General features: G+C 38.1%; 1 protein-coding gene across 1 annotated transcript in view; it reads right to left on the bottom strand.

Annotated features, from left to right (window-relative positions):
• The window catches only part of SNAP91 (synaptosomal-associated protein, 91kDa), a 50,177-nt gene that overhangs the window by 33,126 nt on the left and 1,873 nt on the right, over nucleotides 1–15,178 (bottom strand). The window contains exons 3-12 of the mRNA XM_010145462.1: nucleotides 13,686–13,788; nucleotides 12,227–12,320; nucleotides 10,995–11,106; nucleotides 9,491–9,597; nucleotides 8,085–8,126; nucleotides 4,641–4,711; nucleotides 4,211–4,216; nucleotides 3,275–3,302; nucleotides 1,198–1,307; nucleotides 5–86 (exon numbers count right to left, since the gene is read on the bottom strand). Coding sequence (XP_010143764.1) covers nucleotides 5–86; nucleotides 1,198–1,307; nucleotides 3,275–3,302; nucleotides 4,211–4,216; nucleotides 4,641–4,711; nucleotides 8,085–8,126; nucleotides 9,491–9,597; nucleotides 10,995–11,106; nucleotides 12,227–12,320; nucleotides 13,686–13,788 — 755 coding nt within the window. The remainder of the gene's footprint in view (nucleotides 1–4; nucleotides 87–1,197; nucleotides 1,308–3,274; nucleotides 3,303–4,210; nucleotides 4,217–4,640; nucleotides 4,712–8,084; nucleotides 8,127–9,490; nucleotides 9,598–10,994; nucleotides 11,107–12,226; nucleotides 12,321–13,685; nucleotides 13,789–15,178) is intronic.

Genomic DNA, 15,178 nt, shown 5'->3' with positions numbered 1-15,178 from the left:
CAGCTGCAGGGGCTGCTGGAGCCGCCTGCGCAGTAGCGGCAAAATCTGGCTGAAGATCCAGAAGATCACTAGATGGTTTGGAAGAGCTGTCAAGCAAAGGAAGAGGGATATTAAATACAGGATGAATTTGTCAATTTTAATCAATTTTAAAAAAAAATAATGACTGAATTGTAGGAACTACCCTTAGTTTGACTGATGAAAACATTGAGAGTCTTAGGATTAGAAGAGTAGCCATAAGCATCTCTACTGAACTAAGTGCCAAGAAAACATTACACCCCAGGATGGGACCTTAACTTACTTCCATTACTTGATAATGACATTGTAGCAGATCTGTGAGACTTTTACAATCCTAAAGAAACAAAGGCCACCAAACCAAAACCTAAAGTCCCAGGTGTTCCCTAAAAATAGAGCAAATAGCTGCTGCGACTGGAAACAGCTACCTTCTATTTCATTGTGCCATGTCAGGAAGTAAGAAACCTGCAATTCCAGGCAATAAACAGGCATTAGGAAGAAGTTTTGCCAACTCTCTTCTATGGCTTAAGCCATTCAGACATTTGCTTAGGAAACAAGGTCTTGTTCATTTAGAACATTTAAATAATAAACAATACAAGCTATTTCTTCAGTGAAGTATTTCATGTGACAATTAACTGAAGTTAGTCATGTCTTCAGACTTTTGGTTCAAGCTTTTTTAGAGTTTTTACATGTCTAGAGTCCTTTCACTGTTGCTCATTACGATGAGCAACGGCAGTTTCTGGTTCTGTCTTGAAAGAAAGGTTCAGATTTTTTCATTGGTCAAATGTTTATTTTTTATTTTAACCTCCAAAAGTTAATTATTTTTGTGCTTCATTAGCTGACTTGAACAGCAAGAAAAAGGAATTTTAATTTGGCAGTTTTAGAAACGGAATACTGAAGGTAGCAAAGACTACTCTGGATTTGCACATTAGTCTATTCAATTAAAAATTTTTGCTGGGAATGGTACAGCATCACTACTACACTGAAAACAAATCAGAGTAGCCACCATTTCTTTTGTTTGTTTTTGTTAGAGCTCATGTGGATCTATAAGAATCATGTAGCCCCTTCAACACTCATGTAGACTACCTGTACAGTAAGCAAAATCCTGCAGGCAAGCCTCCTATTAGAAGTGTTACTGAGCTCGATGTAGGTGCCGAAGTCAATCAGATATGCTTTTTAACTCACCTGACTGGAGCAGCTGTAGATGAAGTTGCAAAAAGATCAACTGGAGGAGATGTATCAATAGTTTTTGCTGGAGTAGAACTAGGAGATGTAACAGTCGTGGCTGGAGAAGACTGGAGGAATATTTTAAATATACATTCAATATACCAGCATTTCTCCACAACAACTCATGCACAGATTCACATACTTTAAAAATCCAATTTTGACATTGTGTCTTCCTATCGAGGGCTGTTCCCCACTTTGAAAGAATTTAAGGAAGACTGGGCTATGTTTTCAAAGGGTGGTGGACTTGAGAAACTCTGAGGTGACTCCACTTAGTAATGTCTGGTTCAAGAGGAAACGTCCATTGCAGACACCAACAGGCAGTCTCATACAAGCTTGGGTTCAAGACTCACCCAACATCTAGGCAACTAACTCGGAAGCCTGTGATCTGGATTTGCCTTACTTGCCTTTAAAAATCCCAATTAGGTTAACTAACAGTTTCCATGTGTCAAAGGAAGTCTCATGAATCTCAGCAAGTTCCAAGAAAATAATTTGCTCCTCAGCATACCCCCTCCTCTCAGTTTTAAGACCATCCTGAAGATGGAACAAATTGTTTTCGCGGGGTTGTTTCTACATCTGCCAGACCCTTCATTTTGTTCGTGGCATGAAATACCTGTTTGTCCACAACAGCATTTTAGTACTGTAACCATAGAAATGGTGGGAGAATAGAAAGGGTTAGAAACTAAGTTAGTGTGTACCTAAACCTTCAGACTGAAGAGACTTTAAAGAGCCATCAACAGTGCTAACTGATAAGCTCTTGGGAAGACATAAAAGACAGTTCAGAGTATGATTTGGCTTCATTTGCTCCAATTCTGGATAAAGATACCTTAAGTACAACAAGGACATACACCCAGGAGAGTATATTGCCATTCTTCTGTGCACTTGAAGAATCAAAGTTACCTTTAAGAGGGTCAATTTAATTCTAAAAGACACCACAACCTTTTTTACAGCATCTCACATGCTAGAAAGATCCTTTTCCTAAGGAATGAAAACACGCCCTATGTTTAGTACTGTTTGCAATTCTGATCACTTCCAAGAAAGAAAAAAGAATAGAAAATATGAAGTGATTTTCTTCTGAGTTCTGCTACTGGTGTCCCATCATCACAACTCTAGCAGGGCATGGATATAAGCTTTCTAGACTCTCCTTAAGGCTTTACTAAGATTTGAGACTAAAGTGGTCCAAATTCTTCATAGAAATTGGGGAACAAGGGGGTTACTTAAAATCGTAAGAACACTTTCTCAGCCATCATGTAGTTCTCACCAACTGCTACTGTATTGAACAAGAGAGGTTTTTGTTGTTGTTGTTTTTTAAAGGGCTTTTTTGGAAAGAAATTTAAGAGCTTTCAGTAGAATCAACCACTGAACTGCCTCCCTCAGATTCAGAAGTTTTCACTGAGATTTTCCTGCACAATACACGGAACGATGGCACCTGGCAATGCTTCAGGGATGCCAGGAACTGCTATTACTAACACCATAAAGCTCAATAGTTTAGCTGACTCTCAAGCCAAGATGGTTTCACTGGTAACTCTTGCTTTAAACTAAGGTGGCCAATCTCACTAATAAAGGTCAATTCTGAAACTTGGTATATTGGATGAAAGTTTTCTTCCCAGCTCTTAACATGAATGTGGTTTTAAAACTCAGAACTTCCTCTTAAAGCAGCATATGAACTGAAGAATTTTGAGGAGAAACAGTACAGATTAAGTTTCTCACTGACATGAGGATTAAGGGTGGAGGGGGTGGGGAAGGAAGTTGAGATAAAGATATGTGTATCTTTTCTATTTTCACAAAATGTGACCATCAAATCCTGGCAAAGCTGCTCAGCATCCTGCAGTGGCATAAGCACTATAGCCCTTCAGATCAGTGAAGCACTTTTATGGGGCCATTACTTACAAGGCCGTTAAAAGAAGCAATTTTGTACATTAGGTAGGGCCTGGGTGACAGATTAGGAGATGGAAATTTAACTCTTTATGCCCTTAAGATGTTCTAAAGCATATCACCTGTACAGAAATTAACTAGTACAGCAATTGGCAGTATTTACCTTGCTCAGAGGAGAAGGAGCCCCAGATCTAGAAAAAAAAGGGGGGTTTCAGATAAGTACACTTTTGGAAACTATGTTTCCAGTCACCAAAACTCCTGCAAAAAGACCAAAACCTAAGCATGGCAGCTTTCTGAAGATAGCCACAATTGCATGTTCTCCCCATTTCTCAGACTTTCATGTGCCACTTTAGACAAGGAGTGCAAATTTTTACTTCAAATCTTACATGAATCTTTTAAAGTAATTGATATCACAGGATTATTCTGCCTTTTAAATAAGCTCTACTAAATGGAGGAAAGGCAGAGACGCATGCAAATGTCTTGCTTTGGAGCCTACAGGAGCCACCAGGAAAAAGCATGCAAAAGCAGCTGAATTAACAATATGGAAGCAGTTATCTAACATAAGTCTTTTGAGGATGTGTCAGAATTTTCAAAGACCACTGGTCTTTTAAAGAAAGTCAGAGTTACTTTTAAAAAATGGTATTTAGAAGTATGGAAATAGTTAGTTGGAAAGTCCCAGCTAAAAGTTCTCCCACAGGCAAGTAAATCACAGGAACTGACAGAGCCTTGATTGCAAGTTAAAATGTACATCAGTGCATTTGTTTACTTCCATTATTATGAGATAGGAAAATAACACAACAATTTTTTAAAGCCACTTTGATTTAAAAGATGAAAGGAGGAGTTGAAGTTAAAGCTGCACCAATATTGAAATATCATCCATCCTATAGGTTGCTTGAATTGGGTAAGTCCTAGGAGGTGTAGAACTGATTAGATTTGGAGCTATGACAGAAATGACCAAAAATATCTTAATGGCTACATACAAAAGCAGGCAACAGTTTAGGTACAATTTCCTGAAGATATCTATTTCTAAGCATTCAAGCCATCTTAAAAAAACATAACTACATCTTCATGTGAGTGACATGTAAACATATGTACTTACCCTTCGCTAAATTGCAAGGAAAGCAACAGTGAAAGAGAAAAACACAGATTTAGCTTAATCATTCGTAGACTTAGCCATGACAAGTATCTAGTAAGAAGATGCAAAGCCATTAGAAAACAAATAATTTTTGATGATAAAAGCCTTAGTAGAAGGGAAAAAACAGTTCCTTCTAGGAGTTTTTCATAGTTAATTTTCCTTTATTTTGCAAAGTGTCTAGCTGTTCGATGTGTTGTTTTACCCCAACCCCCCAGTAAAATAACCCAAGTTTTCATTAAGACAACTTTGTAAGGGAAAGTAAAAGCCTAGTCTTAGCCCCCACTTACTTTCCAGCTAAGTGACAAAAGGAGGTTGGGGGAGGCAAATCTAACTATCAGCTGGTCTCACATCGTTACTATTATGCCTTGATACACAGTATGACACATATACCTACTTGTTGCCAGGTTTTTTTCCTTCCAGAGAGTTTAGATGTTGCTCAAGGGTCTCCATGAGACTGCTAGGAGCCTTGAAAGCAAAGAGAAAGATACACTTCTACATACAATGCACCAACCTAATACTTTGAAATCTAGCACCAACTTCCCTGAAGCCCACCATGTGCATGCTCATGCTGCTATTTTATTTACACCGCTGTGAAAACAGTAGGTTTCCATGCTAGAAGTATTCAGGCAAAGACAGTTTTTGAAAGATAATACTGCATCCAAGTTTGCAGAGAGAAAACATTTACCTCTATTAAACAGCACCTGAAGCCTAAATCTAGGATTGTGCTTTGAGTCAGTGTTAAAATTGACAACAGCACAGGCATCCACAGGGTTAATTTTAAGAGCAGTAAGTTTAAAGTCACCCTTTCAATTTTGGTTGTAGTCAGACCTCCAACACCTCTTTCAAGACCAGAGGGTTAGATAATATTTGCAGTCTAAATAAAACACACTAAGAGTTCTTGCCAATGCCTGCCAAAGCAGCTACCTTTGGTTCAAGACTCTCAACATCAAAAAACGTTACAGATGTTTCTTTTCACAACGATAGCCAGGCACAGGTTACCAAGCCCAGCAGCCAACTCAAAATCCGTAAAGATTACTATTTTTAGACATCTACAAAAACTAGGATTTTTCCAAGCCTCCCTGATCTTAGGTTTTATTTTAAGCAACCTTTTTGTAGTCAGGCAATACCCCCAGGCATGCACTTGCTGTGACAATGGTAGAAAGGAAAAGAAGTAAATGCAAACACAGTGTGCTTAGCTAGCTCAGCATAAAAATAGAGTCTAGATAAGTCGAATCCTACAGGATCAACAAGCAAGGAGGAAACCCTTGAGAGATACAGTAGCATATAATAGTCAAGTATTTCATGAGGGTTACCAGTTCATCAATGGTACAGTCTTTAAACGGAGAATTCTCTTTATCAGTCTCTTTCAAATCAACCACAATTCCTGACAGCAATACCTACAGTGTTTTTCATAAATAATGCCTTTAATTACAGGGTATACATATGCATCAAAAGAGTCAGTCTGCGATGCTTGAACACAGACTATCCGCTGCTCCTGCGTACAGTATGCTGAAAACCAGCTGGTGGCAAAATCAGGTGTTCCAGGAGGCTTAGTACCTGCTAGTACCAATGCACAGATAGGTGTATTTACAATGTTTGCATACTAATTTTGGCAATAAAACTGAGCAGTAAGGTAACTTAATACATACAGAAATCTAAAATGCTCAAAAAAATCTTTAAATGATGGCTTGAGTTTATATATGAACTGCATACACACACAATGCAGAAACACCTTAACCATTGCTGCTTTTATAGGCATATCTATTCATTTTCAACTAATTTGAGCACAAGGAAGAATCTGAACACAAGTGACTTAGTTACAAGAATTGTCCAGCAGCAAGAAAAAGATGAGCAAAAGCTCTCATTTGCTTAAAAAACCCTAAGATTCAGATTTCAACATATTCAGAAAGGCTATAGTATAAATATTGCGACACTGAACATTGCTTAATTTCTTCTAGATATTGCTTCAACATTAGACTAACCTATCAGCCAGCATCATGGTGGAGCCTTAGATACGTTTCCCATTAACTACGTGAGGCAAAACTGACATACTTTAAGAACTGCTATTAAATAAAAATAAGCTAAGCTCTTCAGCTGCCAAGATGCCTCCTCAGCCCCCAAAACCTTGCAGCCAGACTAGAAAGTCCAAAGATGACAGATATCAACTTGTATCTCAGTACTGTGATCACTTGTTTGGATTTCGAGAGTATGTACACACATGTATTGTCAACACAACCAACTTCTTGTGGAATACTGCTGACTATTGCCATGGCTTGCTTTAGCAATTTAGATATACTATCAATATTTTACACAATTATATATTACTTATTAACTGAAATTCAGTTTTATTATTAATTTTTTATTTACTTTTTACTGAAATACACTGCCTAAGTCTCATACACAATCATCTTGAGCATGTTGCAGATCAGCCTTAGCAAGCGAGTCCAAGCAGCCTTTGTGAGAATACAGCTATGAGGGATTACTTGAGGAGACCACTGAATAGTCAGGCGGTTGGTCTAGATGATCATTGTAGATTCCTTCCTGCCAAAGCAACTATTTTATTATATTTTAAAGCATTGGCTCATGAGGTGAAAGGGACCCTCTGGTAGCAGTGACTAAGGTGCTGCTGAGCAAGTGCAGCAGTGACTGGTGATGCAGAACAGGTCTTGTGCAGTCCCAGCAGGGAGACTTTCCAGCAGGCTGATGCAACACAAGCAGAAGCAGAAGGTGAGCTCTTCTGGTTCAAGGACTTAGTTCATGACTCACTGGACCTTGTTAAAAAAGAGCCCCTGAGGTACAGTTAGGTGAACATACTACTCCAGCTATTTTAAAATCGGGTTTGGTATTCCACACACTGCTAAAAGTCTAAGCTTTCCTCTGCTGAAAGAGTAGCCAGACTTCATGTCCCATAGCATCTGTAACCCCTAAAGATTAAAACTCTCCACCTTCACAACATGTCTCACTTTTGGAATTTTTAAGCAGCTTTTTAACCAAGAGAACCACGATGCTGATGCTGATTTAAACCAGAGGCTTTCAAAAACTACACATTCATAGGGTATGAACATGTAGTTTTTGAAAGCCTCTTGAAAGCCTGGTTTAAATCAGCAACAGCATAGTGTTCTCTTGCTTTAAAAGTTGGTTAAAAAAAAAAAGGTTTGAACACTTAGGATTTACAGCTGTTAAGCAATTTGTGCTGCTCTTCTGTTCCAATTTTACTGGCATCAAAACTGCCACGAGTGAACTCTTCAGCATGAGCCTCTTCCTCCAAGGAAACACCCCTTTCACATTAAACACAAAGCCAGGCACCCAGGCCAATTTGCAAGTGATATTGAAAACAGACAAGTACAACAGAATTTAAGCAGCTACAACGTAAGTGGATTTTGATGTTAAAAGTTTTGATGCATACTGACAGAATAGTTCAGCAATCAAATCACAGCTCCTCCATTCAAACCTCAAGTACTCTGTACCTAGACCAAGACAGTAGTGCTAGTTGCTCTGAATTTCATCTCTGGACCAAGACTGCATCAGGGAGAGTTTATAAAGCAACTCACACCATAATCTTTATGCAGTCAAGAACAACCTTGAGCTACACACCACGAAAATCTGTCCTTTAGCAAGAGCAAAACAGTCCACCCTTCAACTATAGGTTGGAAGTCACATTATTTTAGTTATATCTGTCTTCAAAAATAGCTTTGGGCAGTTCTTATTTGCAAGCAGGGAGGGCTTTAAAATATGAAGTGGTATGACTTCCTACCAACATTCATATTCCTGGTGCGCTTCCTGATTACAGAACTTTTAGTTATTGCATTGATCCAAAAAGACTGCAAGAGAAGCTTACCTGTGTAAGATCAGGGATATCACCTTTGTCAATTCCAACTTGCTGTGGATATAGAAGAGATAAAATGTAAGTGCATTATTCCACTACAGCAGGCACTAATTTTGACTAAAACTGTCGTACACTCTTCAACTCATAACGCACTCTATCTTTAGAAAAAGGCTACAAAGTTAGCAAGTGCTGATGCCCATCTTTCCAGTAGCTACCTGCAACAACCTGCAGCAATCTTTTTTTTTTCCAACAAATTAAATATCCATTTGGGAAAAAAAAAAAGAGAAAAAGGAAAAGAAAGAACATTTGATTCCATCCAGTTAAAGTTTATACTCCATACTGCAAGTCAGGTGGAACTTCCTGGTCATACACTGCTGTCTCACAGGACAGCATTAGGGAACTGCTGAACATGTTCTATCCAGATACTTGACGATCCTACAGAAGTTCTCTGAAATTCAGCCAGTAAGCAAATCTTAGAAGACATCACTGTCCCGGTTTGAGCTTTAAAAAAAAACTAGAGTTCAAGTCACTTTGCTGTTCCACCCTTCTCTCCAAGCATTTCAAATACAGCAAGATGAGGTCAAAGTCTGCAATCTTCTATTAGCTGTCCTGTTCCTTCACTGTGGCTCTTCAGGGTGCCTGTTGGTTTAGCTTTTGCAGAAGAACAAGCTCCACTGCATCTACTAATACTGAAGTACAGTCAGTCACTATAATCCCTGTCCTGTGAAGCTGACCTATGGGTGGCTAAAGTACTTCATTCCTCAAGTTCAACATTCATTTCAGACATTACATGCCATTCGGGAGTCTAGCAGGCTCCTTCATAAATAGTTAAGTAAATTAGTAAAGAAACAAACATTTTATTCAGCTTATTACTGCTGTCCATTATAATAAAGCATGAAACATGGAAAATGTGCATCTTATGCCGTGGAGCCAACTACCACAAATGGGAGCCCAACAAAAGAGTTAATTAACCATGTAATATTTGTATTATCCACATAAGAAGATCAAAACCAGGAAAATCTCACATCCCAGTTAACTTGTGGTTGGTTGCAAAGACTTTAAAAGCAGACTTATAAAACCATTATGCTTTTATGCCTAATTATTGTATCTTCCTCCAATGTTCAACACTGTCCTAGAAACAGAGCACTTCCAAGACACGTAGATATGGTTGAAGTCATGTCATCTGTTATGTTACCAGGAAAGCTGGGTCTGGCTGCAGAGGAGACATGTGGAAGTTCTAAGCAGTGTTTAACTACTTCAAAAAGAGCTGAACAAGCAGATTCAGAAAATTCTATACTGCCTCACATCTATACACAGTGAGTCAGATGCTTAACAAGTGCAATTAATATTTCATATCAGTGCTAAAAAATTCACAAAATACTTAAGCGCTAGACTACAGAAGACTCGAAGTCACTTACCTCCGCAACTTTAAGAAACTCTGATACTCTGGTCATTCGAGTAAGAAACCGTTTGTAGATTTCAAGAGCATCTTTACATTGTCCCTTTTTCATTTCAAAAAATTTCTCTAGAGAAATAATTTGGCAAATTTCAGTTATGATATCTTACATTGGTTCTGCATTCAACAGCAACTCTAGTTTTCAGGAAAATCATGTTTCAAGAATATTGAATTCCATTAACAATCTTCTACTTGGACATTAATCTAGTGGTGTTCCTAGTCCTCATAATTTAAAAGTTGGGCTTACTAAGCTGCTAAATATATAGACCAGAAAACTGCACACCAGTCATCTGCAGCATTGTGTGTGATGTAAACCAGGTTGTTAAAGATAAAAAGCAAGCAGGTGAAGTAGCTACCAAACTTAAAACTCAAAGTTATTAAGAATACTTAAACAAGTATTCTCCCAAATTGTCTTCACTCCAACAAATGGTACTTTTTTCACTTGAGTAGCTCTCTAAAGTTGTTTCATATCCATTATTAAGCACAACTGCCACGTATTCCAGCCTGAACTTACACTTTAAGTAGCAGATCACTGCAAACTCTCAATTCAATTGTTACACTCAAACACATTTGTATCTATTCCATGAGTTTCCCAGGACTATAGTTTCAGCCAAAACACCTGGGACTTACTTTTATGAAACCACCATGGGTACAACCAATTGTCTGAGCTTTACAGCTCAGGAATATCTTTTTGCCTGTTCACTCCCTGTAACCTCTGTTTCTTCCTGTTCTAGTTGCATCCAGAGTTTTAGGTCAGTCATGGTGGCCAAGTAATCCCAGTTTTTAGCTGTCTTCATAGACCAGCTGAAGTGCTTGCAAGTTTTAATAGTTGAAGCTCATTTTCTACAGGGTTAGTTATATTTCCTGCAGTTTATGGCTACTCCTGGTTTTAGACTTAGTAACGAAGCCTTCTGCAGGAGCAGCTTAAGGTGTGTTATGCTGGTGTCCATGCCAAGCTGTCTGAGCTTCAGAACATGCTCAGAGCCTCCTACAGACTTTGTAGGCTGATGGTAGGTTGGGTTCTGGAGAGGATCCAACTTTGGCAGTCATGCTTTCAGACAGATCAGGAATGTTCCTCAGGAGTATATTACTTCATAAGGTTATCACACAGCACATACAACAGAGAATCTGGCCATCTTAAAAACACAATCAAATAGCAAAAATTGCTTTGCTGCCTTCCTGGACAAATTATGGAAGACGACACAGTACTGTACATTTCTTCAGGCACATCAGTGGTCAGTGCCTTTACATAGACTGTACAATTTTAAGGGCATATGAGAATCCAGCCTCAGATGAAAAATAATGTAAGAGGTTATGGCTTAAAGTTTTGTCTCACTTCAGAATAAGATAATCAAGAAAAATATGTTAAGTTTTAATGAAACGTAAGTAAGAAAAAACTGATAGAGATCTGAAACTTGTTTTTCACTTGCTAAAGGTATGTGAGATATAGACAGTGGGTTACTTACCTAGTAAGTTAATAACCCCATCATTGTAGCAAGCAAAAAGTTTGATAAGATCTTTAAATAAAAGCATGAATGCAGCATTTATGACACCATTTGTCAGTTCATTTGGATGAACCTACAAATAAAATACCAGTTATTCATAGATACATTCAATGCAATCAGAAGTTTTAGCTTGCACCAGGTATCTGATACTGTTATAGACAGAATCAAGCACTGAATACAAGCTTTCACACAATGAAACCAAGCAAAGGCTGCTTCTGTTTCAGTTAGCTGACCAAGGATGGCTTTTTTCACTACTCCAAAACAGTCCTCTATACTGGACAAGTATCTCCATCAAGAGGAAAATTCACCTGTCACAAAGAAGGGGGAGGCAGAGATGGTATTAACAAAGCTTTAATGAAACTGGACAAAAGATGTCAGTTCACACAGTGGAGCTGAACAAAACCTCAGTAGTCTACTAGGTAATTGACTTGGGTTAATGATGTCAAGACCCTTCTAGTTCTCACATTAACTTGGGCAAAAAATAAGTGCTTAGTTATCAGAAGATCTTTCTTTTAAAGAAAGTACCTCCTCTTCCAAGATCACTATCACAATTCCTATGCCATTTAAGTAATAAAAACAGACTAGCAAGATGTATTTCTAAGGCTTTCCTCTGAAAGCTATAGTGGGCTCTGCCTTCCATTTGGGAACGTATCCTTGCTTCCCACCAAGAATAGAACTTCCGAGATAGATTCCTTCAAAGACCGCTTTGCAATGTTACGCTGTACTCCCTACAACTGACTCCTGTTCTTTCCTTGAGGCAGATAAATAATCCCACCAATATTCATAACATTATTACATTATAATCTTTATTATTGTATTATAAATATTTATTATTACATCATAATAATACTGTAGACACTTATTTCTATGAATAGTCTAGATTAAAATTTATCCAATACAGTTTACAGTTGAAAACCAGATGAAGGTTTTCAGGAAGCCAAACTATGTACATGTGATATTTGAGTGGCTTTTTCTCTCCCCCAAGGAGATGCTGGTTGCCAGGAGACAGACAAAAAATTCTTCAGTCTCCTTGTTTTGTCCATTTATTCCCCTAACTGATGCAGAAGATGAAACTCCCAGCTCCAAGACAATATTCCTCAAGAGTCCTTATTTCCTATGCTGGTCCCCTATCCTCTCTACCAGAAGGAAAAAAAAAAAAAAAGAATCTGCATATATAGGAAAAGCCAACATACATCAAATTCAAGTAGTGCATCTATTTGTTCCTGCAATATTGGCATACTCTTCAGTAGCTTTTCAGGAGCCATTGTTCTCATTACACCATCAGCCCTGCAAGAGGGAATACAGATTAGAAGTCACGGTGTTTCCCCTCTCCCTCTCCCTTAACTCATTTGTTGTCTAAATTTAAGCTTAAAGCTGCTCCATTCCATTTCAGACATTTGGAGCACTGTCTGTTTCTCCTGCTTCCCACAACACCACCAGAGCTGGCTTGGAAAGTACTTCATCCAGCCACCTTCTCTGACAGCAGACAAAGAAGGGTTTTGTGTTAAGAGTGACTAATGCAAGAGATTGATTTCTTTATAGAAAGAAGACACTGAGACATTTTAATAACATAACACAAAATACTGTTGGAGAGGTACTTAGAGAACTGATAGCCTTTGTGCATTAACTTTGTTTGGAATAACTAATGACAACTCATTGCTAAGAGTCCTTTTTAATGATGTGTCTGTGGTCACTGAAGACAAAAAGAAAACTCTGTAGTTTGGGGCTTTTCCATCACATGCCACAATATATGCACGTCAGTTCAGTGACAATTTAAATCAGGGCATAGACCTTCTTACCATAGGACACTTTGCTCAACATTCCTGGTCACTAATTAATTCAATTACTCCTTCATAACACTGCTACTGACTTCAACCTGCCCTATCAGTCCTGAACTGTTACTCCAATAGGATCATACAGCAGTCATGGATATGCAGCATTCCTTAATTGCAGCCCATGGTCTTAGAGCAGTCCTCACACAAACCTGCACAACCACCGTTATGTATTGCTCCATTCTGGACACAGACAGGTATAGCAACTCCTCTGAAAATACATACCACCATTGTTACTTATTTTATGCCATACTCTCAAGTAGTACCTCGTTCTCTGCAACAGAAGTAACACGCATAGAAAGCCTTTCCATGAACAGTCTATAACTATTTGCTGTGTTGCCTGCTAAAAATTCAGGTATTCATTTCAGTTGTCCTTTGTAAGCAATAATCTTTCTATGGAAAGGGTCTGGAGTGTAAAAATAATTTCCCTAAAATAATAATAACCCTAATAATAATAATAATAACCCTAAAAATAATTTCAGAGTGTTTTCTTCTCCAAATTCTAAACACAATCTCACTGCAGCACAATTTAATAAGAGCCAAATTTAACACCTAGCACTAAAAACTCCCAGTTCTGTGATGCACCTTACTTTAGTCGTCAGTATTTGCCTTACTACTCACAGTGCACTTCCTCTCCTCCCTGTCCAATTTTTAACAAATTACAAATACGTAAGAAATCCAGCCACTCTGGGTTTCACTGTGGCTAAACAAAGAAGGTAAGAATGAAATCATTGAGACACTAAAATTAATCATAATGCTACAAACAAGATTTTCATAGGTTAGGCAACCCTATTAGTTTACATGTCTAAACTTTGCTTACCCTTTCTTCACTCTTGCAAAGTCAAATGCCATTTGTCTGTAGGAAAATGCTTTTTCATTCAAGTATCTACTATAACGCCTTATAAAGGTGGACATGTCATAACCTGCAAAAAAACAGTTACATGTTTTACACTTAATTTTCATGCTTGTTTGGAGGTTCTTTAGTAAACGGTAACATACAGCAAATATATCCTAAGGTTATGGGACCTCTGTTGCACTGTACAACTCCACACACAGAACGGGCATCACAAGACGTCTTCCAGCTTCTGAAGAAAAAGCAGCAGTGCTGCACCAAAACAATCTGCTGCTGTCCTCTTCTTCCAACAGATTCATTCAGTGCAGCAGTGGCATGGATCCTGGGGAAACCTGCTAGTGGCTCCTCCACAGTTATGTGGTAACATTACTTCAGGGCAAAATTAATTTCTCTTCTATTAATGGGGGGAAATGCCAATTGAACAATAAATTTATACTTAACTGTCACAGGACTTCAGGGATAAAGATCAATTTCAACTTGAATGCTCCTGCTATTTTACATACATCAATCACTCCAGTTCTTACATGGTCCTTCAAAACTTCCCTGACTAAGTCTACTAGAACAAAGAAATTATGATAGCAGTCACAGAGATTAGTGCCGCCTTTGAACTGTTACACTAGAGATCTTAAAGCACATAATACCGTAGAAGCAGCCTCAAACTTCAGTGACCTTCAAGCTTGTAAGTCTTCTGAACAGTTAGTATTACAGTCTATCCACAGGTATTTCTTTAAAATTTTCTTCCTCTAAGCTACAGAAAGGTGTGCAGAAGACAACTCATCCTTCTCTTTGGTACAAGTCCCTTTTTCCTATCTTTGTCAAAATCCACACCCCTCAACTTAGTCATAGACTGTATTTTTTTCTTAATATCACTCAATGTTAAGTATCTCTGCCATCTCAAGCTTAACACTGCCAACTCTGATACATTATCTATGACACACTGTTGTATGTATTATCTATAAAATGGAAATTTAAGTTAAAAGAAAGTGGCAAAGAACAGAAAAGCACACATTTAACAGAATTCATTGTTGTCAAATACCAGTATCTGTGAACATGCATAGCATGTTTTGCTTAGACAAACACAGTTTTAATATTTGTTTGGCTTTGTTCTTGTCCTCTGTTACCATTTCTAAAAGATGGTCACGTCTCTATCCAGAGATGGAGTAACATGGCATTGCTTCAATCTTATTCCTTATTGTAGTATTCCTGCATTCTGCATACAGTCTACAAATATTCTCTGCCGATACAGAATTATAAGTTTTCTCTCTTCTCTAGTAGAGCTATCATGAAACAAGCTTTTCCTCTGTTAAGTGAAGGAATGGGAAAATTCACCAGTAATTTCAGAGTCAAAGTACAAAAGCAGACTTTGTAAGCTTTAGAGAGAACTCCATTTCTGCCATACCTTTCTAAATTCACTACTCCAATCAAAAGCAGCTAGTTCTTTTGGTGTCTTTTTCCCCCCC

This window comes from Buceros rhinoceros, unplaced genomic scaffold (assembly GCF_000710305.1).
Source record: "Buceros rhinoceros silvestris isolate BGI_N320 unplaced genomic scaffold, ASM71030v1 scaffold18881, whole genome shotgun sequence".
NCBI lineage: Eukaryota > Metazoa > Chordata > Aves > Bucerotiformes > Bucerotidae > Buceros > Buceros rhinoceros.
Note: the sequence above shows the minus strand (reverse complement) of the source record. Positions and strands in the feature narration are given on the sequence as shown.